At 38.4% G+C, this 25,292-nt stretch overlaps 1 protein-coding gene across 1 annotated transcript in view; it reads right to left on the reverse strand.

Moving 5' to 3' along the window:
* Nucleotides 1–23,252, reverse strand: part of LOC104142796 (prune homolog 2 with BCH domain) — a 132,136-nt gene extending 108,884 nt beyond the window's left edge. The window contains exon 1 of the mRNA XM_068925882.1: nucleotides 23,009–23,252. Within this exon, the coding sequence (XP_068781983.1) occupies nucleotides 23,009–23,143 (135 nt within the window). The 5' untranslated portion in view covers nucleotides 23,144–23,252. The remainder of the gene's footprint in view (nucleotides 1–23,008) is intronic.
* Nucleotides 23,253–25,292: the final 2,040 nt, after the last annotated feature.

The following is a 25,292-nucleotide window of genomic DNA, read 5'->3' on the forward strand; positions in this document are numbered from 1 at the left end:
CTTAAGGAACATAATTTAATAGAGAAAAGTTAAAGTCTGACATACTTTAACCATTACCTATGGGATCTCTATTGCACAATGTTGTTTTACTTAAAGACTTAACAAATAGTTTTTACAACAAATATCAATCCCACTGGCCAAACGCCATACAAAATAAAAGGGCAATTTTCTAAATCCACACCATGTGCTTTTGTGTGGGAGATACAGCCTTACAAAAAAGATGAAAGAAAGTGGAATGGTCATAAAAATTCGATGCCACTCTCAGAAATAAGTGGAGAGGTATAAAACATACCTAAGATCTTTAGTGTTAAATAAGATCAGTAAATCTACTAACCTACAACAAAGACTAGCATAAGGCCTTCACACCTTGTATCTCATGAACATAGAACCTACCTGGAGCTTAAGTGATATACACATACATTTATATATGTATATGTATGTATGCATATATACACAAATGCACACACCCCCTATATTTCACCTGGTCTTCTCCATACTACCCTCTCTGGTGGTAACTGCACTATACACAGATGTTGAACAGACTTCTACAACCTTGGTGAACAAACACTGGTCTTCGGAAGTTCATACTTGAAGAGCTATATTTAAGAGTCAAAAGTTTTCTAAAGAGAGTTCCATAAAAAAGTACCATTTCCCAAAATCAGACTGTTCCATAAGAGCATGCCGATTCTTCAAAATTTTTAATGGAAATGAGGCAGGCTAGCTATCTGACATGGCAGCCAGGCAAGCAGGGTCTGTCCCGAGATCATTCCTGGAATTTCCAGAAGATGGAAGCTTTCTTTTCCAGTCATTTTTAATCAAGAATTGGCAGAGTCAGTTACTGCTGCTGAAAATTCAGTTCAACATTGCTGCATTACCAACAGGCTCTGATTTGGCCTTCTGGAGACAGACAAACTTCATACTGTACAAGAAACAATTCCTACCAACTGAAAACATCTACTGTCTTTTTATTTTGAATTAATTTTACAGAATATGTCTACATACAGAGCTGCTCTCCCTGTTCTTGAAATACCTTTTAACTTATTTATCATACCAGTTATCCACATTGTGAAAAATGAAAATGAACACTGATTTCTACATGCTGCTTTCATTTGAAAAGAATAGCTGCAGTAATCAAATAAAGCACAGATGCCATTTAAATATCAAAAGTGTCACAGAATAAAAAACATCAAAATCTTGTTGGCTCAATTTAAAATTAGATTTATTCCATCTACTGGTTTGCCATTGATTTTTCCCTCATGTTTTCTAAGCTTTAGATGATCTATTTCTCAAAAAAATTTGATTTTAGTGCCACCTTTGGGACCCCACTTGCACTGGATCATGGGGTGCCAGTATACGATGCACTTGATAGTGTCTGACTTTCAAAATGGGTCATTTCTCGAGTAAACAAGGGTACATACATGTCAACACAATACATGTTCTCACACATTTTGGAAGCATAATGTTGGCACCAGAGGCTTTGATCCCAATTTTGCCCCAACATCAAGATAAAACCCCTCATTAAGTTAGACAGGTATTACATACACTGTCTTAGCCAACACCCCCTCCCATGTTTTTATGGTACAAGATTAACTTGAGGGGGGGGCAGGAACCTACTTAAATGGCCTCAGGCTGAGTAGAGATATTACACTGCCTTTCCTGCCAAGGCAAAGCAGGATATACTCTAGTATGACTGAACAAGAAAAACGTTCCCAACAGAACAATTATTTAAGCCTGAATCAGCAGTGCTTCAACAGCCTGTCAATAGGACTCTCTATCAAAGAAGTTACTGGAAAAAAAAAAGTTCCTCTCTTCCTTTTATGCTATGTTAATTTGAACAGTAAACGAGTTAACATGTTCTATACATGATTAGTGCTCCCACCTAACAACCAAATATGAGCATACAGCATATAACAATTCAGCTCTGCAAAAGAAAAAGTTATATTCCTAATCCAGGTTATCTTTAGCCTCTAAAGCCAGTCACAGCGTATCTTTGTCTTTCTTCTCCTTCCTGACTTGCCACTTAACGTGCAAAGATGAGACTGGGATGCACATCAGTTTACAGGACTTGATAGCACTCATTCCCTTCGGGAATTGTTTGGCCTCTTACAGGATCAAGGTATCCCTTGAGATATTAAAAACAAACGAGGTAAAAACAGGGAGCACGTTTGCCTGAGGAGCAGAATGCCCCTGCCACATTAAATTAATCAGCTCTGCGGTGTATCAGGAGGTGACTGGCATCAATAATGCCCTACATTGTGCACTGTGGAAGTTGAATGAATTGTAGAGAGCAAAGCAAAAGTCAGTCAGAGGGGGAAAAAAAAACAAGAAAAAAAAAAAAGAAAAGGTGATTTTCCTTGGTGAAGGCAAGGGTCTTTGACTCAAATAATGCAGTTGGTTTATTTGCCTCTGTCACAGACTTAACATCTGATCTCAGAGAGTTTAAGAACCTTAGACTTTTCTCTACAATGGAGAGAGTAATTTTACAGCTGAGAATAAATTTATCAAGAGTTAGGAGACACTTGAATACTGTGCTGTCCAGGAGCCTTTGGTGCTCGGCTTAATGTTTCTTAGTGAGTGTAGACCTTGGACAATACGCACTAAATGACACAGAAGACCACAATCTCAAGTGAGGCTAGAGTCCTGTAGAAATACAGTATGTGATCATACAATGAGACTGAATTATCTGTGTTTATATGAACAATGTATAAGCAGTTTTTACTCTGTCCTTTCCTGATTTTTTTAATTTGTATCATCTTGCAATCTCAATGTTTCTTCTGAACTTTTGTCAATATACAGTATATAAAGTATTTATGACTCTGTTTATATACACATATATGCAAACACAAACATTATTATGCACAGTTACACTTTCATTTTGTTTCAAAACTTCTGTGTAAACTTGTCTCCTTTTCATCATGAACTATATTTTAAATGATTCAAGATGTATAACTAGTCCATGCTAATAACAAAATCATAGACACCATCTTGACTTTCAGACTTACTTCCATTCCCATTAGTGGCTTGTACAGAAATACATTACACACCTTTAGCTGAGAGAGAAAGTCATAGCTGGAAGAGATGATCAAGAGGCCAAAGTCACTTTTAATTTTGCCTTTTTTTCCAATATGTTTTAACACACTATAATTCTAAAAATGTCTTTGTCTCCCCCCTCCACTCTCTAGTAAGAGTGCATCTGAAGAGAAGCGTTTTTTTTACATCATTATTATTTTAGTTGCTATTTCTTTTACCATGCTGAAATCAATTCACAGTACTCCTCTGTTGTCCTTTATGCCTGCTGCAAACACCATTCCCCAGAAAGATTTTCCCAAAAGCCCTTTCTTACCACTGGCAGTTTCTTTTTCCATAAGGGAATTCTATTACAATAAGATTGAGTCTAAGTGCCTTGAACTTGCATTTCCCATTCCTTCTTGCACCACAGAGTTCAGTGCCACAGTGGTTCCAAAGTCCCACATAGCCCCACGATGCCCATTACACAGGATGCCAAGTAAGTAAGAATCTACACATTACGTATTTTGGGCAAGGATCCTATCTTATCACACTTGCCTATGACACCTTGAACTGACCATAATGCAAATAATATTAACTATTATTGTCACTTTGAATTGCAGCTCCATTTCACATTATTTTGTCTTGACACAGAACATATGCGTCTCTGAGCTGTATTTTAACATGGCTAGGACAATTAGTACAGAATCAAAGGAACAGATGATGTTAATTCTATTGGTCAGCATAGTAATAGTCCAACACAGCCAAGATCCATCAGGAACTGCAATATAAGTACATCTTTCTCACATAGACCTATGACCAGACTGTTGCTGGAGTGCCCAAAAAAACCCACCCTGGACAGCAGTGAGAGCTTCTGTATTGGTAAATAACATATTGATTGCACAGTCAGACTTTATCTGGCACAGTAGTTCAATTTTGTCTCATAAAAGGTATGTCACATAGAGATGACTAGAAATAGTTTAGACAGCATATAGCATTAAAGATATTAAAGATGATCATGGAGAACATGATCTACTATCGCTTTAAAGTATCAGAAATAATAGATAAAATCATTTAAAGTGTAATTACAAGGTAAGTAACTCCAGAGGTCCCTTCCAACCTCAACCATTCTGTGATTCTGTAAATTGATGCAGTATCTATATTATAAAGCCTACACAACAATATTTCTTTAAAGATATGTTATACCTTTCATTTCTGTCTAAAAAGTTGGGTAAGTATTAACAAAATATGAGAACAAGCCACCTAGAGATCTCTTTTTGTTAAGGTTTGGCTCAATTTCATCCATTTTGATTATGGTTTTCACAATGTATTATTACAGAATTTTATTAAATCCCTCCTTATATGGGAGGCATGCGCTGGGCTTATATTGCTGTTGAAAGGATACCTATTCCACATTAATGGAATTAGAAACATCTATTAAAAATAAACAGGGCATGATTCTTTCCTTTCTTTTATCAGCTAAACAGGAACAATATTTTTGCTCAGTACAAGTCAAAGAAAAGCTGATAAGATCTAATGGCAATGTGTTTATAGTCAGCCCTATTTCAGCATTTCATCTCAAGCACTAGATGAAGTTCATATGTATAAATAGCAACAAATATTTGCAACTCCTGGACAAAAAAAAAAAAAAGGCACACCAGGTCTTAAAAAAAATATACTGACTTAAGAGAGAGTTGAGATATTCCACTATATGATTTCTCAAACAGATCGGAAAGCTGGTTACATTTATTTAAGGGACAGACTGCAGAGTCTTTCTGATTTAGGTCGTTATTACAGGCATAGCAATATAGGAAAAGCATATTTCATGAGAATGAGGTCTACTGATAACAATAGACTATTATGACTATCAGAGAAGATCCAGGTCCTCTTGCTGAAGTCATATGAAAAATATTGTACTAACATAGTTTTAAAGTCAGTCTTATGAATACATTGTAATGATTTCCATCAACTTGGGGAATGACATAAAATTCCTGTTTTGTTATGAAGAGCATATTGTGGAGCACTGGGCCTGTGCAACATGCTTCAGTTAACATTAGCAAGAGAAATCACAATTTTTACTCTGCTGACATTCAGTCTGTGAAATCAATTAATGTCAAGGATACAAAGTGATAGTTGTGCTTAACATTAAGAGAAAATCCAGCTTCAAATATCATTTCAAAATGCACAAGGGCAAACTTTGTACCACATTTAACTGAAATCTACATCTAACTCTGCTCCATGTGAATAGTATATAAAGTTATATATATAGTATATATTTAAAAAGCAAACAACATTCAGATGATGTATTAGAGAATATTTAAATGACAAAAATCTCTTAATTAGTATATAATTGGTCAGAAAAATGGCAATCAGATTTGAAGGTCTGAATACTTTCCAAATAGCAGGACACCAAAATCATAGATGATGCCTGTCTAAGCAGTTCCTTCATCCATCATGGCTATATGATAGCAATAACATGACAGTACCCAAGAATTAAACTAGCAGAGACTCAGCATAATCACTCTGAAAGGCAAAGGAAAAAAGAAGAAAGAAAGAGGCAACACACATTTCAGAAATTCTGTCCAAAGCAGACATAGCAATACGATAATAATTTTCCAGGAGTATTATTGTTCCCTGATCTATAAGTGCCTTAATAAATGCAAACAGATTCTCCAAACATCACAGATCTGACATTAATATCAATTAAAGCTCATACTGAACCCCAAATTAAAGAAAAGTTGCAGAAAGAGTATGAAGCATGGCAAATTTCAGGAACAGTATTACTATGCTTCTCCTATTTCCTCCAAAATATATTCCTCCTATTTCCTCTGGTCATGACACAGAGCATTGAATTGTGCTAGTGGAAATAATACAGCAAACAACTACTTGCTCCATTTCTTATTATTATTGGTAAAGATATTTTGTCTTTTCTTCCAGCTTTACTGTATGAATGATTATTTAGCCAAGCTCCCCTCTCCAGATTACCAATAATACAGACTTAACACTAAACTCCTAGATATCCTTCACTATTTTAAAATAACCCCACATTTTATGTTTCTGAGAATTTATGCATGACTATGAAGAAAATAAATCAACTTAAAATGGTTATGATGGGATGAGGTTAGAGAGACCTCTATGGAGCACAGTTTTATTTTACTGTCAAAAGGTAAGACTACTAAATCACAGAAGCAGAAGTGCTCACAGGTACGAACTTTGAGCTCTTTACAAGTAGAGGGGGTGTGTATACATACTCAGATACATATGCTGGCTATGTTCAGTGGGACAGAGCATCTGCATATTCTCCAGACACTATTTAATATTCTAGAAAATAAGTGAACTATTTCTCTATAAGTTTAAAAGGCTGTAAATACTTGGGATATCTACTCAGGAACTAACATCCCATATGGAAGGTGTGTACAAACAGAAAAGGGATCCAGTTTTCCACCCCCACCCCAAAGCTTGTAAGATGTATGGTCATGTTTGCTCTGGTTCTCCTCATTATCAGCATGATACAACTGGAACAAATTACACCCAGCTTCATTCCCATCCTTCTACTGGCTTCCTGGTATAGGAGCTATGCAGGCTTGGGGACAGGAATAGAAGAGACATTACTCAGCCTTCACTCTACTGAGTGCATTTATTTTACTGAGTAAAATTAGCTACAAAGAACACATCACACTGGTGTCCTGCGTCTTCCTTTTTCTCCCCACTGATAGCAAGTCCAATTCAAGGATTTGGTATTAATCTCTGTAATTAAAGAACAGATGATTAAGAGCTAAAAAAAGAAGAAGAAAAAAGACTTGTTTATATCTTTTCTCCAGAGACACTACAAAAGATGCACTTACAAAGTGTGTTAAGAAACAGACTAGATAGCTTTAGTATTAGGTGCTGGATGACAGAACATGCTGTCAAATAATAGCAATAACATTGTGGCCTAGCATAGCCTTCTTCAGAACCAACAGAAAAATCTCTCTTTTTATAGATACCTCAAAAGCAGAAGTTAACCACAACAAAGAAGAAAGGTAGGGGAAAAACCCATACCTCTGTGATAGGAAATACACCACCATTTTCAATTGACATTTGGTTCTCTTGATTTATACTTCTCTTCTAGCCTCCCAATACAACTGTTCTATAGGTGTATTTATAAGGACTTGCTAGGAAAAAGACCTAGTTATTAAAGCTCAGTGGGTTTGAGCTATTTTTAACTTTAGGTATGTTGATTTAAGTTAATTAAATGCCCTCAGAAGCATTTGCAATTCTATAAACCTCGGCTCCTGAAATTAATATCTCTCTAACAATAGTAACTAGTAATTGCAGACAAACTGTGTAAGCATAGGGAAAAGGAGGAAGTCTTGAAGAGAGCTTTTCCCATTCTTTAGATTCTTGACAGGACCAGGAATCAAACATAAATAGGGCACTCGGGCATTCAATAAATAATTTCAGCAATATCTTTCATATTATCATTCTACTTTCCACTTTTTTCCTTTTTTTGTGGTTTTCACACATTGGCCTTGACCCTGTCTCATTCACCAACCATTTCAAACAATAAAGTTCCATTGATTTCCAACAAGCTATTCCTAACTTAAATGTGTCAGATCATAATCTTGTTCAACATAGGACTCTGTTAATGCAGAGGGATTGAATGGGCCTTGTAAGTACCCAAGTATTCTGTAAAGATGAAGAAAATGCACAAGAATTCCATTGTCCTGCTTGTCATCTATTCTTACACGCTTTTGGCTAATTTCCTTACTAGAATAGGGTTTCTAACACTCATTATACACAACAGTGTATTTTATGTTCCTCTCTTCCTATTAATTCGCATCAAATTACCACAAAAATGAATTACTTATTTTCTAAACACTCAGGACCATGCATTGCTCTAAAAAAAAAAAAAAAACCACACACACAAACAAACAAACATACATGCTTGAATCAGAAAGCACACCAATCCTTAGCTACTCTAGACTGTCATAGATGAATGGCTTATTGTCGGCTAAATCTTTTTAGCTTGAAGATAAATTATCTTTCAGCTATAGCTGTGTATAGTGTCAGTGACATCCAGTCACCTGTTCTATTAACTGGAGCTGTGGATTCTGCAGAGATCTCCAGGGGATGGAGCTCAGCCTCTGTTTCCTGTTAAAACTGACACTCAGTTGACTTTAAATGTGTTCTCAAGAACCTGTGATGCTCTGAATATATCTGTTAATTACATACTTATTAATCTCCAGCTTTGAAAATACACATAAGAGCATGTCAAATTATGACTGCATGGAAGAACAGACCTATTTTAGATTTTGGAGAAAAGCTTGCACAAATGTGACTATCATGTATGTTTCAACACTTCCTTTATAGTTTCAAAGCAAGCAATAAAAGTTCCACGTATTTCCTTCAAATGAAAGTGAAAATAAAGCATTCAAGAGTACTCTATTTCTTGCATAGTTTTTCTTGGAAAGGCAAAAGCCATAGCATGCAATAGGGGCATAAGTAAGGTCTAGCTTCCACTTTCTTTAGGGGTATAAATTTAGCTAAGAGGACTGAATTTTTAGTACTTATGAAGGATGCCATGTAGACCAGCCTTATTCATTAAGGTCTTCTCCCCTGTCACCACAGGAATTTTCTTGTATGTCTCAAGATTTTCTAGAAAGGGCCTCCCTAGACACAAGGACGATTCATCTTGAACATCCTAAGATGTTCAAGACAGCCAATCTGTAGCTCATTTGTTGGTACAGGAGGAAATGACAAACTACATTACAGGCAGGTGTGGACAACCACAATGTAATTGTAACAGAGTCCTGAAAGTATTGAAATTTATACTGCAACATCATATTAGTTTCACATACATCCCCACCCCTAAAAGTCACCTAGCAATAACATGGCTCTGACTATTCAGTATCCCACTGATGAGAGAGAAAAGAGGGGAAAAAATACAAGAGAAAGAAGAAAAAAAAAAAGGAAGAAGAAAGATCTCCTTCCTTCCCACTCATAAGAAGCTGTAAAGCTGAGAGGAAAGGGAAGCAAGAAGTGCAAGTTCATTTGCTTACTGCTGCCTGGTATACACGAGCATTAAAATGCTCCATTTTAATGCTCAATGTTCCATTTCAGTAGACTGAAACAGTCTCTTTTGTTATTCCACTACAGACAAACTAATGCTATCAGAATTGGTAAAGTTACTCCATACTTTCATCACTGTAACACAGAGTAGAACTTGAATTCCCAACCTAATGGAAAACTTACAAGGCATTTGACAGCAAGAATAAAATTCCCAAGCAAGTTCTACAAGATGGGGGAGAGAAATAGCCTGAAATTTTCTTAAGCTACAGTTTGTGCCTCCATATGCAATTCGGTGATGGGATGCATTCAAATTGTTTTACCTGGAGAGAAATACAGAACACAAAAATTGCATAAGTCATTTCCATAACAATATTTTAGAAGCAACTCACATATAATACTCTAACTTGCTCTATTTTCAAGAATCAAGAACTCAACTTTTTCAGTCAAGCAGATGGGAGACTCTTTGCATCTACCTAAGCTTAACTAAAAATATATTTTTTAGATCAGTTGATTTTCTTTATAAATAAATTTGTGCTTTATGTAGACTCTGTATGCAAATTCTCTTTTCAGACTGTGGGCTTGTAACTAGCCCAATTCTCACACAGTGGGGGGGGGGGGGGGGCTTCTAAGTTTATGGTTTGGGGGCTTTTTATTACATGAAGGTCAAGACTTTGACCTTGAGACAGGCTCACACAAACAACTATTCTGCAAGCTCTGCAAAACAGATCAACCAAGAGACTTCAGCCCCAACCTCAGAAAACCCTTTATCATTCTCATTCCAAGATATAAAATAGCTGCTGGTTGAAAATTGTACAATGATTTTGAGAGGTGAACAAACAGCTGCTAAGATTAGACCACTAAACTCATTTTCATGTGACCTAAAACAGGATATGAGTCCATGTCTCTGGAGATGAAAGACTAGAACTCCAAGCTGCTCCACTGTCTCATCTACAGAATAAAGGCTTTAATGTTGCTTCCTCAGCTATGCCACTCTTCCAAAGAGTGGATGATGCTACTGCCTTTGCTTAGACTTCCCAAGGTTGCCACTGCTGCAGTCCTAGTGTGAGTCAAATTCTCAAGGGTAGGAACAAACTCCACATTGTAGCATAGAAAAAAATGTTTTTGTGTGTGCTTTATGTGACTAGCCGTTCTGAGCAGATAAAAAGCAAGGAATGTATAAGGAAGCCATTCCATGCTTCTCCCTCTCCCATACAAGCAAACTTTTATGTAAATAATAGCTGAGAGGCATCATTTTAAAGCTGAGTACAGCTTTATCTATTGCTAGCCTCTTCAAACTGGTGAAGGGTCTGTACTTCCATCATATCACAAAGAGATAAACACACACATGTCCGTGAAGGGTAGCAGGGAGGAAGTTTATCATCTCTTACTGTAGACTAGCTTTATTGATACAATTCAGTCTATAAACCCCTTGCAAATTAAACAGTAATTCATTTAGAAGAAAAAAAAAACATAATTCACATAAATTTGAATTACAATATTTTTGCTAGTGAACAAATTACACAGCTACCATCTCAATTGTTGCTCAAACTAAGTCAAGAGAAAGGACAGCTAACCCCATCTTCACACAAAAAAAAAAGAAAAATTTTGTTTGTTTTCTGCACCTAAGCTGTTTCAGTCAAATGGATCATTCCTAATTTTATTCCTGCTGAATTAAAAGACCAAAAGCTCAAAGCAACACAAAAATAAATCCAAAAACTAAGAGAGGCCAGAAGTGAAACAATGGCTTTAAAACTCATGTCTGGTCTTTCAGCTTAATAAGGCTATCCACTTTGAATATATATAATAAAGAATTCAGGAACCTAGCAAGCCAACCCTTCCAGCATTTCATAAAGACATATTTCTTAAACACACAATGCAGCAGGACATCATGTAAGGCCATTTACTCTTCTAAGTAATGTGGCTGCTCAGGATAAAGTCTCAAGTAGATTCTTCTTTAAGAAAACTAGACAAACATACATAAAACTTATGTGGACTTTATACCTGCATTGGCAAAAAATTGATGTGTGCTTTTCTAACAAATTAACCTACCATTGCTTTCCTTTTTATTCAGCTGTAACCCAGCCATGCCTGCAAATGACTTTGACGGAGCGTTAAAATCTTTAAGTAAAAAAGCTGCTGAATCAGCCAACTGATCACTTGCCAACTGTCTATATTTAGGAGAAACTGTCCCTCCAAGTGCTGCAAAATTTACTGTTTGTCATTGCCTCTCTGAAGAGTCAAATAAATCCCAAATGGAGCAATTCTGCTTCTCCAAAAAACACCCTCAAAATAAAAGTTCCTTCCTTGTCCTGCTAACCCACTGACTGCAGAAGATTATACAAGATTCACCAAGCAGAATTTGTCCTTCTCTGTTCTCTGTGAGTATACCAGCTAGACTCTATGTCTCCACTTATTTCCATGAGTTATAAAAACGTGGCAGCATCTAAAGAAACAGTCAGAGGATTCTTCTTCCCTATCAACTCATCTTTGCTCAGAATTGTTAACCATTATTGTATAAAAAGCAAACATATTTATTAAGTATGATAATTTTTATACTCAGTAGTGTAATGTAATCATTGTACAATAAGATTAGCCATTAGGAAAAAAAGTCACTTCAGCGTGATGGCCTGTTGCTTAATCAAAGGCTGGTTCACTAGCTAACCTATTTATTTAATGTCAGGCACTGTACACAGAGTCATTTCCATGTAGGAAACTAGAACAGAATCAAAACTGTGTCAATTACAAAAAGATTTAAACACAATTATTGCTACCAAGATCCAGCAGAGTTTCCTAAATGGTATGAAACAGGTCATTCTTATCAGAAAATTACAGTGCAAAATGACACTGCTATAGACAAAAGGTTACGTCAGGAGGCTCAAGACTGATAAATTGAAGCTAGAGGGGAATTTACAAAAGTAGGTTATGATTATGCAAAATTGAACTGGGCCAGTGCATTAGGTCTGTTACACACTGTTCAGTTACTGTCAAATGATACAGTAAACAAGGAAAGTTAACAGTCTGACATCATCCAGATGTCATTCTTTTCTAAAATGTTCCTAACCTTTTCACTGTCAGTCCTCTATCCTCCTTATTGTGCTGCAGTCTAACATTAGCATCTCATTAGAACAAGTGATATCATTCCAGTTGTTATGGACCAGTCTAATATTGCTGGCACCAGCTTGTCTTCTTTGGAGAAAAAGAATACTACAGGGATGTTATCAAGTCATTTAAACACTGAATCTGATCTCTCTCAAAACTGCAGGCTGACAAACAGGACTTTGTTCTGCTCCAGGCCTGTCCTTTCAAACTAAAATCCCAAACTCTTTCCCTGATATCCCCTTGCCAGACTCTCACTATCAGTTCAAACTTAGCATGGCTAAAACCAAGCTTTTACTCCTTCTCCTTTTATTCCACCTCTCTCTCGTAGACAAAACAACAAAAACTATCCTGTCCATCACCCAGACCCTTAATGGTGGCATCACGTTCAGTTTAGATGCACACATCTCCTGGCTCCACACACACACAACCTAGCTATAGCTAAGTCTTGCAGATCCTTCCTGATCAACCTCTCCTACCCATCCTCAGAGCTAATACTCAGGCTCCTATTATGCAATGGCTTACTCACAGTAATGTCCTTTTCTCCGGCTTCAACAGGGGTAATCTGGCACCTTCCAGAGCCCTGCTGAGAAAAATTTTTCCCTAGTCTATCACTCTGACCCTGCCATATTGGCTCTGTGCATCCATGCCTCTCTCCCTCAACTCTCCTTGCTCTACCCCATTAAACAGAATCTCTAACCTTCGTTTGCTAACCTTTTCAAATCTTTATCTGCTTCATCTATCATCTCCTATTCAATAATGAAAAGTTAGCATCTATCTCCAACTGGTCAATAACAAAAGACTGATAGAAATAGGAATTAGATCTTCACATTTTTTCCTCATGCTGTCCCTATGCTTAAAGACACATTTCCAAATCTCCCCATTTTCTTTTTTCAAACTCCTACTTAAAGCTCCCCTGTGCCAAAATACTTACAAATAGGTTAGTATACATAAAACGTTACCACTCCTATTACTGTCCTACTACTTCCTTGGATTCCTCTGCTTCTTCCTACATGCTTTCCAACTCAGTTTGTGGACTCTTTAAGACAGAGACTGAAGAGATTTTTTCTGTCAAATATTTGTGCAACATCTAGCACAGCAGAATCCTAGCCAATACCACAGCAACACAATTAAATAAGGGTATTTGTAGTGTGATCTCTTGGTAAACTGACTTACAGTGCACTGAAGTGCCTCTGGAACCTAGCATAGGTCTGTGTAAAACAGTGAACAAAGTATGCCAGCTACACAAATGATTCAACACCCAAAAAGTTATTCAGGCTACAATTTTGGTTCATCTTGATCATTCCAATGTACTTCACCTCTTCCAAGGGAGAATTCATCAAGATGTGTTTTATTCTTCCATTCCACTCCTCTTTTTTACGAAAAAGGAGAAAAATATCCCTGCACCAGAGATCGACAAATGCCAAGGTAAATAGGCTATTGTTTAAAAAGAAAAATTGTATTTCTACCATCCATAAAGCAAGAAAATCCGAGGGGGGGGGCACATTTTTATCTCTCGGCTTCTGCTACGTATTTGGGGTCTGCATGGCTTTGCTTAAAATCATGAAAAGCTCTTAAATCACCCTGCATATTTTCTTTCCAACTGTGGGTTACTCTTTAAAGTAGCTTTACATATGTTCCATCCAATTTGGAATTTATTTTGGTTTGCTTTTAAGGTGAGGTTCCCTCTCCTTTCTTTGGGAGACTACTCTTCTAGCTAAAAGATCTCACTTTCAGGAAATATTTTCTTGTTATTAAGCCTCTGTTGACCTTTTTCCAATTTCTTATTTATAACTATGTGCATAAATTGATAATTCCTTCTTTGCCCAGCTTTTAGCATCCCTTCAATCCAGACTGCTCTCATGTCTCAGCTCAGCAGTCCTTTAATGAAGCTTTATGCTTAGTTCATTTATATTTCCTTGGAAGTTAATCCTTTAAGTCATTTTGTTATGATTCTCTGAATTATTCCTCCAGTTAACGAGTACTTTTGGTTATGTGGTAACCAATTTCATGCTGAATCTTTCATTCAGTTTTGAACAGCAATGATGACAAGGAGACAGATTAAGAACACAGGATATAATTCTCCCTAATAAAGATGTGTGTGTACGCACGCACATATAAATATACCATATAAAGGACTATTATTGCCTTATTATGTGGTATGAAGTCTGTATCCCAAAATTGCATTGACTTTTTACAGTTATATCATACTACAAGTATGTCTCATTTAAATTACAGTAATGCTCCCATCTCCATCCTCCTATTTTTATGTTCTCAGATTTCCCCCCCCACACACACACACAATATATATTTGGAATTACTGTGCACTAGAATTTTTTCCAACATATTTCTTATCCATTTTACTCATCTCAGTAAGCCTTTAAGATTACTGTATCCACTCAGCAGTGCTCACAACTATTCCTGGTTTAAATATTATCTCAGAATTACATTAGTGCAATGTTTACTCTTTTTTCCACATTATTGATGAAACCATGTACTTTCCTCCAGCAGGCACTTCAGAGTCAGGATTCTTCTGACTGATTTAAGGAACAAAAGGTTAATCAGCCTTAAGTCTCTGATCCTGCAACAATTTTAGAGTGTATACAACTTACACACGTGCATTGACCCACTGAAGTCAATACCATTACTCATATTCTTAATGCTGTACATACTGTAAGTGCACTGCTAAATGGACTCAAGTCCTCTGTGTGCTGCTGGGCTAATGCAAAGAAGATATATGAGGAGCTAAGGCCTGAATGCTTGTCTTGACACTTCAAACCTTTTTTTCCTCTGCTTGGATAAGTTCAGCAATTTCTGGGAAAATAACTGTGCTTCACTCCTAAAATGTTTTCTCCCTTCCCATAAAGCCACCACTTTATCCCATCTAAATCAAATATTATTTTCAAAGTAACCACTGCCTATCATTGATAGCAGAACTGCAGATAGGTGGATAAAAGGCAATATGAATAAATACATAAGTGACTCAGCTTGTTTTTAAACTGTGGTCATGTAAAACTGCTCAAGTCATGCCATCATCAGTAATTGTTCTGTGAACTTTGCTGCCTCAGAAACAAGTACAACATTCATAGCTATCAAAGCAATGCCTTAGAAGTCTTTTAGTAGTTTCTCAAGGGCATCTCCCTGGTCATGGGCCTGGCCCTCACTTTGGAAAATGTCCAGTGACACAGTCCAATCTTTCTCAGTATATCTCTCTCTGGGGCATAATTCCCTAATTTCCCAGTGTATTATTCTGTCAGTTGTAACATTGGTTTGGCACTATAGTCTCTTTTTCTATGGCAGCAAGGGTCTTAAAGAACTTGAAAATGAATAATTCCCCACCCCAACACTTAACTGCTAAAGATGACACAGCAGTTAGAAAGATTATTTCCTCAGCTAATCTGCCATTCTCTGTAGAGGCAGACCCATTCTTCAATTGGTACTTTGAAGCAGTTTGCTGCAGTATGTGGATATCTCAGTACTGTCTGTGCATTAAGCCCTTTCTGGGACTTGTTCTGTCCTCTTTACCTTCCCTGAAGTCAGTATATGAAGCATTAGGCTCTCTACTGAGCACAGACCTAAGGCCAGGAAAAAAGTATTGGCTGGCAGTAACTTTCTCAGTGTCTCCCAAAGAGACTTCTATCAATTTTTTAAATTCTTATGGTTTCTTTCTTGATAGACTCCCTTGTTTTACTTTCTAACAGTCATTCAGCTTCACTGCAAACAGTCTGAAGCATGCAGGATTACCTGAAAGATACCAAATTTAATTACCTCATGTTGCACGCAACATTTCACATCAGAGAATTACTGCAGAAATAATTTCTGAATTTTTACTTCTCTATTTAAGTGCCTTTAACATTTTGATAATCATTCTGAAGTTACACCACTGAAGCCTTAGACTTTTGATTTATTTTTGTAATTAAATTATACAAGATGATGTATTGATTAATCAGTCACTCTTCTCCCACTTGAGAGATTAGCTGTACCTGAAACAGTCTGACCGAGAGAGAGACACCTTCCACCAAACACATCGATAATATATTATTCTGGGGAATAGACAGCAAGATTTTGTGAAGCATGACATTTTTCTACAGAATCTTTTGAAGTTCTTTGAATAAATCAACAAGCACACAGAGGACAACCTAGTCAATGTATTGTACTTGGATCTCCAAAAACACTATTGACAAGTTTCCCAGAGACTAGTGAAGAAACCAAAATCATCAAAGAAAAAAAAAAGGGGGGGGGGAAATCCTCTCATGGTTTACTAAAGAATTAAGGCAGGAAACAAAGGATACGAATAAAAGGTCAGTTTTCACAATGAAGGAAAAATATCTGCAAAGAATCCTCCACAAGAATATGTGCTGGGATAAGTGCTGTTCTCCATATCCATAAATAATATTATTTCCAGTAGGAAACACAGGCAAATAACGAGGTGACAAAAGCTGCAGACAATACCAACTTATTCAAGAGAATCAAATCTAAAGCTGCCTATGAGAGCTGCAAAAAGGACTCATGATGCTGAGGGACTAGATAAAAAAAGAGCAAATGAAAATGAGAGCCGAGAAGTGCAAACTAACAAAAACGTAGTAAAACAACCCCACCTGTAATATTTAGGTACCATACACAATCAGATGGGCTTTAAGTTGGGTATTACCGTGCAGAAAAGATAACTCACATTCACTGCAGATAATACCCTGAAAGCATCAGAAAAATGCTTTCTGACAATAAAATAAATAAGTAGAATATCAAGAACTCTTAAGAAAAGGGAACAAAACTGAAACACTGTTATGCTACTGCATAAGTCTATTGTGCACTCATGCCTTAAATACCACAGGCAGTTCTCGCCTCCATAACTTCAAAAGGATTAATAAAATTATAAAATTTCCAGAAAAAAAGTCACAAGGATGATCAGAGTGATGGAACAGTGCTCATATGAGGAAGAGCACTAGAAAAACTTAGCCTGGCAATGCTTGGGGAAAGAGAAGGCAGATATGATACAACTTGCAAAATGCCATTGGAGAAAGTGAATGAGAAATACTTATTCAAGGCATAAAAAAAAAGTAGAACACCCATTAAAATTGTCAGGCAGTTGGGTTAAAACAAACAAAAAGGGATTTTGTCCCATACACATAGAGCACATGATAAAATGGCAAAACTTACTGTCTCAATGGTTTTCTGGAACCCAAAGTATAAATGGATTCCATAAGAGAATTAGACAAATATATGGAAGATGGCGCCATCAGTGGCTAACATGTTAGTCCAGATACAAATTTTGAGCTAAGCTTTCAAAACCTGATCAGCAGGCATATGTGTTCTATCTCTTATAATCTTTCCTTATCCAAGACAGAACACTGGTTTAGAGGGACCTTTGGTGTCACCTAGTATAGCTATTCTCATGTTATTATTAGTCTTAGGAAAGAGCGGGGGGGGGGCAGGGACAGACTGCAGGAGTGAAACATAAATACAATCTTTCAGTAAAGCACCTGTTACATTGCCATGTTTTCCCTCCTAAGTTTTTCCCCCTCAGTTTTACATAGATGATACATAATTAAAAAAAACAAAAACAAAAAAAACCTGTATCTAAGATTACTGAGAATGCTCTACAACTACACAACAAGTCACAAAACCAAAATTCATTGCTCTTAAAGAAAAAATAGTCTAATGGATCGCGTCCAGGCAGGTTTTGAATATCTCCAGGGAAGGAGACTCCACCACCCCTCTGGGCAACCTGTGCCAGTGCTCTGTCACCCTCACAGTGAAGAAGTTTTTCCTCATGCTCAGAGGGACCTTCTTGTGTTTCTGTTCACGCCCGTTGCCTCTCGCCCTGTCCCTGGGCACCACTGAGAAGAGTCTGGCCCCATCCTCTGGACACCCTCCCTTCAGATACTTGTATGCATTGAGCAGATCCCCCCTCAGTCTTCTCTTCTCCAGGCTGAACAGGCCCAGCTCCCTCAGCCTTTCCTCATAGGAGAGATGCTCCAGTCCCCTCATCATCTTTGTAGCCCTCCGCTGGACTCTCTCCAGGAGCTCCATGTCTCTCTTGCACTGGGGAGCCCAGCACTGGACACAGGACTCCAGGTGGGGCCTCCCCAGGGCTGAGTAGAGGGGCAGGATCACCTCCCTCGACCTGCTGGCAACACTCTGCCTCATGCAGCCCAGGATACCCTTGGCCTTCTTGGCCCCAAGGGCACACTGCTGGCTCATGGTCAACTTGTTGTCTACCAGCACTCCCAGGTCCTTCTCGGCAGAGCTGCTCTCCAGCAGGTCAGCCCCCAGCCTGTCCTGGGGCATGGGGTTATTCCTCCCCAGGTGCAGGACCCTGCACTTGCCTTGGTTGAACTTCAGGAGGTTCCTCTCCACCCAACTCTCCAGCCTGTCCAGGTCCCTCTGAATGGCAGCGCAGCCTTTTTGTTGTGTACTCCTAGGCTAAAATTTGTTCCATGCAGAAAAATAGCCTTGATTAAGGTTGTGGCTGGAGCCAGATCCAAATGAATGATGAAGCACTTGCAGTAATAGGTTCTCCTGCACAGTCTGGAGCAATTTTTTTTTTTATGAGTAAAGAAAAATTTTCTTTACTCATGCTGAGTAGTATTCAGGCAGTCAGTGCACTGTAATCAGTTTAACCTAATAAGATTACCTATGGTTTGAAATGCTCACACTGCAAGACTAGCATCATCTGGTCTCTGATATACAACTGTAGGGCTTTAGTGTATTCTGCAGATGTGGGTGCAGTAGCATAGAAACACACAACTTATTAATTCTGTATCATTCCCCTATAGTTCTGTTTTCAGGCAGCTTTACCTTACATCAGTGGCAAATAAGACAGTACCCTTTCTTTGCCCTAAACTCAGTCCATTACTACCTTGTATCAGCAGATAAAGATTCCCCACAAAAGGCTTGACCAAGAAGCAATGAAGCCATTTAATGAGCCTTTTGTGTAGCAGAATGCAAATCTTCAACTACTCTGCATTTACCTTTTTCAGAATACTGTGGGGTACAAAGTGAATGGGCAAATTAGAGAAGTCAAGGTATAAGATTTATATTTTTTTCTCAACATTCTAGTGCTAGGATTCTTCTTCCCCAGCCATCCTCAGTTGACATGACCATACAATCATAAATCACATTCAGAAAGATACCTCCCCTGTGATTCTCCTGTTCAGAAGACCTGTTCAAAACCTGGAGTCCTACTCACACAGCAGGTATAAAAAGGTCTACTGCTTAGTTATTGTGCTCCACATTTCAGCTGAATTCAAGAAGCCATATTTTCTATTTTTCATGGGCTTCTTCAAATTATAGTTTTCCAAAAAAACTCCTCTCTGATTATCAATAGCTATTCAGCAAGTTTAATGCAGTATTTGCTTTTAGTAATAGAATCAAGATGCCCATATTGCTTGGCATTTACTAATGGGACAAAGGGGACCACTAGCATAATATAATTAATTTCTACTAGTATTAAAGACGACCACACTTAATATACTCCAGTAGAAAACTTGTCAAAACCTAATCTCCAGTTCAAAGGTTACAATATAAGAAGTTCTGATGTGAAAGTGTATTAAGTATTTGCAACTGTATTTTGCAATATCTTTTAGCAGGGCTACTGAAGTTTAGATTGTTTACATAAAAACATAAGGGAAATGCTTTACAAACTCCCGTAAAAGCCATAGTAGAAGATTTTATCTGTCATGTCATCAAGATGACACACTTGAAGTTTACCCTAACATATGCCAGCACAAAGATAAATATTCAGGGAGCCATTAAGGGATTCATTTTCTCTTCAATTTTGCCATTCCTCAAGGAAGTACCTTCACTCTGATTTCTAAAATCCACAGGATAACAAGTGCTGGTATAACAAACCATCCTTTACAAATTATTACATATAGAGCATGATGTGGATAGGAAAAAAAAACATCTTTGTTTTATGATTGCTCAGTCTACAGAGATTCATAACAGGTCTACAAAAACCAGGAAGATCCTACTATTCTAAATATCAACAATGAAGTTATCTATAGCAGCTTTCCAAGGGGGGAGGGGGAACACCCTGCAAGCATATAGGTCTCAAGTCCCATAAAAAACATGGCAAAACCACCAGACTTCAGAAGGATTGTTTTATTAACCCATGATTAGCCCCATAACTGAACCTACTCCTGAGAACCGGGATAGCTAGCAGGAGTGCAGACAGCCCACTAAAGGTAACAACCATGAAACTGAGTTTTGCTCAGATAATCATCCCTCACGATTGGAAACAAGATGGGCTAAAATCATCCCAGTCTTAAAAACATTCTACTTTTGCACTGCACATAAAGGGGAAAAAAAAAGTATTGTTTGGGGCCAGACAATCAGCCACTGTTAACAATATAAATGCACTGCAGTTTCAGCACAACCCTACCAACAGACTCATTTGAAAACTGTCCATATATGTCTATATGACTCCTAACACAATATTAACTACCTACAGCAGATGAGACACAGTTATGGAGCTGGTCCTTGATTACCTTTGCAGATTCCTCAGTTAAGTCTTACTTACCCAAACTTAGCCAGTGCTCTCAGTGACATTCAAATCACAGAAGTGACATGGGGCAGTTTTTCAGTAACTTCTCATATAATTTTTTCCCCACTCAACTATGCAACTTGATGCATCTCAAAGCCTCTACAAACCCCCCAATAATCCCAAAACAGCACGCTGCCACCTCCTATATGCCTGTCAAACCTGGGCTCATACATTCACAAAGCAGAGTATTATTCAGCAATAATTACAGGGCTGCAACTTGTAAGAGAAGAAAACACCCCCTCAAAATATACCACAGCCCATGCAAAGGTCACAAGCCCCAGCCCATGCTGCTCATCGACGCCAAGGATGACAGTGCTGCCTAAAAACCCTGAAAAATTGCCGCGGGGCATTTCTAAGCGCTGCACCCGGGGGTGCCTGGCGCGAGCTGGATCCTTGCAGTTACCCGCAAATCAGGCGAAGTTTTAGCGCCCGCCGCAACTCACCAGCTTGGCCCAGGCGCGCTGGAGGAACTCCTCCATGATGCAAACACAGCGACTCCGCACGCCCCTCCACACCGCGCTCCGCTACTGCCCTGCGCTGCACCGCGGGCTCCGTTCCAGAGCGCAGCCCCGCCCCGCCCCGGCCGCCGCGGGCGGTGACGTCAGGCCGTGCCGCGAGCGGGCGTGGAGCCCCAGTGGCGAGAGCAAAGCGGTAGACAGTCTCCTCCTTGCAACAGGATTACGTTTCCTCCTGGTCTGCATATTCTTTGAGCTCTTTAAATGCTTTAATTTATTCTTTAAATAACTTATTAGATTTAAGGAATTGGCTATTGAAATAAATCACATTTGCCCCTCTGTAACATCTCAGGGGCGCAAAGCAACAGGTACAAACTAGCAACTGCAGCAGGGCCTTAGGCAGGGATTTCCCAGCACTCCCATTTTACAGATGGCAAAACTCAGGGTGGAAAGTTCGAGGGCGCATGGTTCAGGAGCACTGGCCATTGAGATGCCCCTTGTCACAGAGGTACACACTCCGGAGGAAACCTCATCACAGACTAGGCACCAGAGACCCAGGGTCATCCTCCCTAACTGTAATGCCCGTAATCACCTTTCATACCTATATATTCAACCAAGCAATGGATAAGCAGCCTGTTAGCATAACATCCACTTTAAAGAGAAAAACTGAAATGCTGAGGAGCTGAAGTCCCTACCCAGGATTGCAGAAGTCAGTGGAAGGTTATACAATGAGCCTAGAGCAGACCTGGAAATCAACTGCCAGATTTGTAGCTTCCTCTGATGCTCTCACACCTCTAGCACTCACTGGTGTGTTTCCTTTACAAAGTATAAATAACTAACCCAAATAGTACAGATTTATTATTCCTATCAAGTTGTGCCTCGCTCTGGAGTTAGTGATGGCTAATTATTAATATAGTCAGTGCTATGAGATCTGGGATTTTTTTTCTCTCATGCATTATTTTACAGCTCATTGAAGATATTACTGTAAAAGCTAAAAGCTTTTGCTTCCCTATTAACAAACTTTTTCTTATGGGACTAATTCACTCCCATTTGATTTGATAATTCTTTCATGATGCCTTGCAGATCCTATTACTGAGTTGCCTGTCATAACCAATCTGCTCTGCCTAGTCATATGTTCCTGTTCCAAAGTGTTCTGGGGAATAGGAAAAAAAAAACACTTATATGCATCATAACCATTCAAAGCTGAATGGTAAACCTTCATTAAAATATTATAGTAGATTGAAGCTCAGTGCAAATGATGTGAAAAAAAGTATTTTAAGTTACACTGTTCTACAGAAAAAAATTGAATTCTGCTACATTTACTGGAACATTTCTTTTTCCGAAACACGTTACATAATGACTATCTGAATTTGGATTTACCATGATTCTATAGAAAAGTAGGTCTATTGAAAGATTACAAATTTTGCACAATGTATTCTCACACTTATATCTTAAAAATGAAACTAAAGTATTGCAATACAGGAATTGCTGCATAATTTAAGATGCAGAATTCAGGTCTACTAAAATTTTTTGCCAAATAAAAAAAAAATCAATATAATCTTTCAAAATGGAGTAAAATATATATTTCCCTTCAGCAAAGTCTGCAAAATGAGTGAAAAAAATCTAGCCTGCTACAGCAGGAAAACTGAAGTTTGGGAAATTGATGCTTAAAGTAGTCATTTTTGCTGCATACATATTAAAAAAATTATGATGACAAAAGGCAGACTTTTAACAGAAAGTAACTGAAGGACAATAAAAAGCTGTATTTGCAAAACAGCAAGCAAAGTTGTATTCTTTCATACCAGTAAACACACTTATTGCCATATACTGTAAATAAAGTTTTTTGACTAATTACCTCTTTGCACATGTGATGAGCAGGTCTCTGTTTCTGGTTATGGGCACAGTCCATAAACATACATTTTATGCTGTAATATCCAAGTGGTCTTCCACTGAGTTTAAAAGGTCCTGACAAAGAATCCTGTGGGTTCATTGTGATCTATGTGCTGGCAATCCGAAGATGGCCCCAGTACAGCAGTGCTGAAACACAACAGAATGCATTTGGGCTCCTTGTTTGCAGGTTAATATCTGTAAAATGCCACCTGGGTAAAACAAAATATAAAACAGAAAGGAAAGGGAAAGTATTTATAAGAGATATGTTCTGAAAAATACAAATCTCTTGAAACTGTGTTTTAAGCAACTTGTTTGCATCAATTATTATATAAATTAGCTATTGTATAGATAATTATTCACATCCCATTATGCATAATCATAGACAGAGGACTGCTGTTTGTATCTGCTTAATATTTTATGGAATATCCTTAGCCTGATTTTCCTCTTTTCTACCCCACTAGCAGCCACTAAGTTACCCCTGCTTTACCAAAGCTTAAATTATAGGTGAATCAGGGCCCAGATTATTTTATTTATTAATCTTTCTGATATACCTAAACAAAACCAATTCGCAATCTTCCAGAAGCTCTTCCTAAGGGGTGTTCTTCCCTTGATGCACACACATAACTCCTTATGAAATCAGCGGGACATGTACATGTACATGTATCAAAGTGAGAATTTACCCCATATCTCATTTGTGGATTTAAATTATTAAAAAACAGTTTTGCTGAGCAATGCTGAATTTCAGTATACACCAGTACAGGCTGGGGGTTGACCTGCTGGAAAGCAGCTCTGCAGAGAAGGACCTGGGAGTCCTGGTGGACAACAAATTGATTATGAGCCAGCAGCGTGCCCTTGGGGCCAAGAAGGCCAAGGGTATCCTGGGGTGCATTAGGCAGAGTGTTGCCAGCAGGTGGAGGGAGGTGATCCTGCCCCTCTACTCAGCCCTGGGGAGGCCCCACCTGGAGTCCTGTGTCCAGTGCTGGGCTCCCCAGTACAAGAGAGACATGGAGCTCCTGGAGAGAGTCCAGCGGAGGGCTACAAAGATGATCAGGGGACTGGAGCACCTCTCCTATGAGGAAAGACTGCAAGAGCTGGGCCTGTTCAGCCTGGAGAAGAGAAGATTGAGAGGTGATCTGATCAACGTGTATAAGTATCTGAAGGGGGAGTGTCAAGAGGATGAGGCCAGACTCTTCTCCGTGGTGCCCAGGGACAGGACAAGAGGCAACGGGCAGAAACTGAACCACAGGAAGTTCCATCTGAACATGAGGAGAAACTTCTTCACCATGAGGGTGACTGAGCCCTGGCACAGGTTGCCCAGAGAGGTTGTGGAGTCTCCTTCGCTGGAGATATTCAAAACCCGTCTGGACGCGATCCTGGGCAATGTGCTCTAGGTGACCCTGCTTGAGCAGGGAGGTTGGACTAGATGATCTCCAGAGGTCCCTTCCAACCTCAACCATTCTGTGATTCTGTGATTCTGTGATTCTGTGATTCTGTGCATTTACTAGCACATTTACAATACCTCTTGCCATCAAACAGAGATAGGGAGATAACAGAGCCTGAGAACAATGAGTTCTGCTTTGTACATTTTTGTGCTTCTGAATATGTAAGTACAAATAATGACTTGCTTCTGAGAGAGAGCACAGTTTGGAAGTGCATGTTTCTCTATTCAGATGGCAAAGGAAAAGTTCAGTTTTTATTTTCAGCTGTTACTAAAGCAAGCAAAAATTTATAATGACTTTGCAGTATTGTTTTCTGTCTGTGTCCTATAGAACTATAGCTTTAGTGATTTTGAAGAGAGTGCCTTAGACAGTATGACCTTCTAAAGAGCTCCTCGAATCTCCATTGTAATCATCCAGGGAGAAGTCATTTGTATCATATATAAAGTATATTAGTAAAGCCTTATATCCTCATACATACTATGTGATACCAAACAACATGAATATTTCACTTAGGCTTTTGCGAACTTCCATAGTTTCCATGATCTATAGCCATTTTATTTATTCTTCAGACAAACATTTGAGATTGGTTTTTATTCCATAACAGAGAGGAGCAAAACCAGGAATTATCCATATCTCAGAAAAACTCAGATCTGAGCTCTGCAGCTTATCCTCACAATTTAGCAAGGAATTTGAAGAGCTGTCACCCCATAGCTATCTAGTGGTTTAGCATTTCCATCATAAGTACTCTCTCTGGTAAACATTTGAATAGCGTATTAACAGTCATTTTCACAAGTAAGACTAAGGTTCCTG

Source organism: Struthio camelus, chromosome W, assembly GCF_040807025.1.
Source record: "Struthio camelus isolate bStrCam1 chromosome W, bStrCam1.hap1, whole genome shotgun sequence".
Taxonomy (NCBI): Eukaryota; Metazoa; Chordata; class Aves; order Struthioniformes; family Struthionidae; genus Struthio; species Struthio camelus.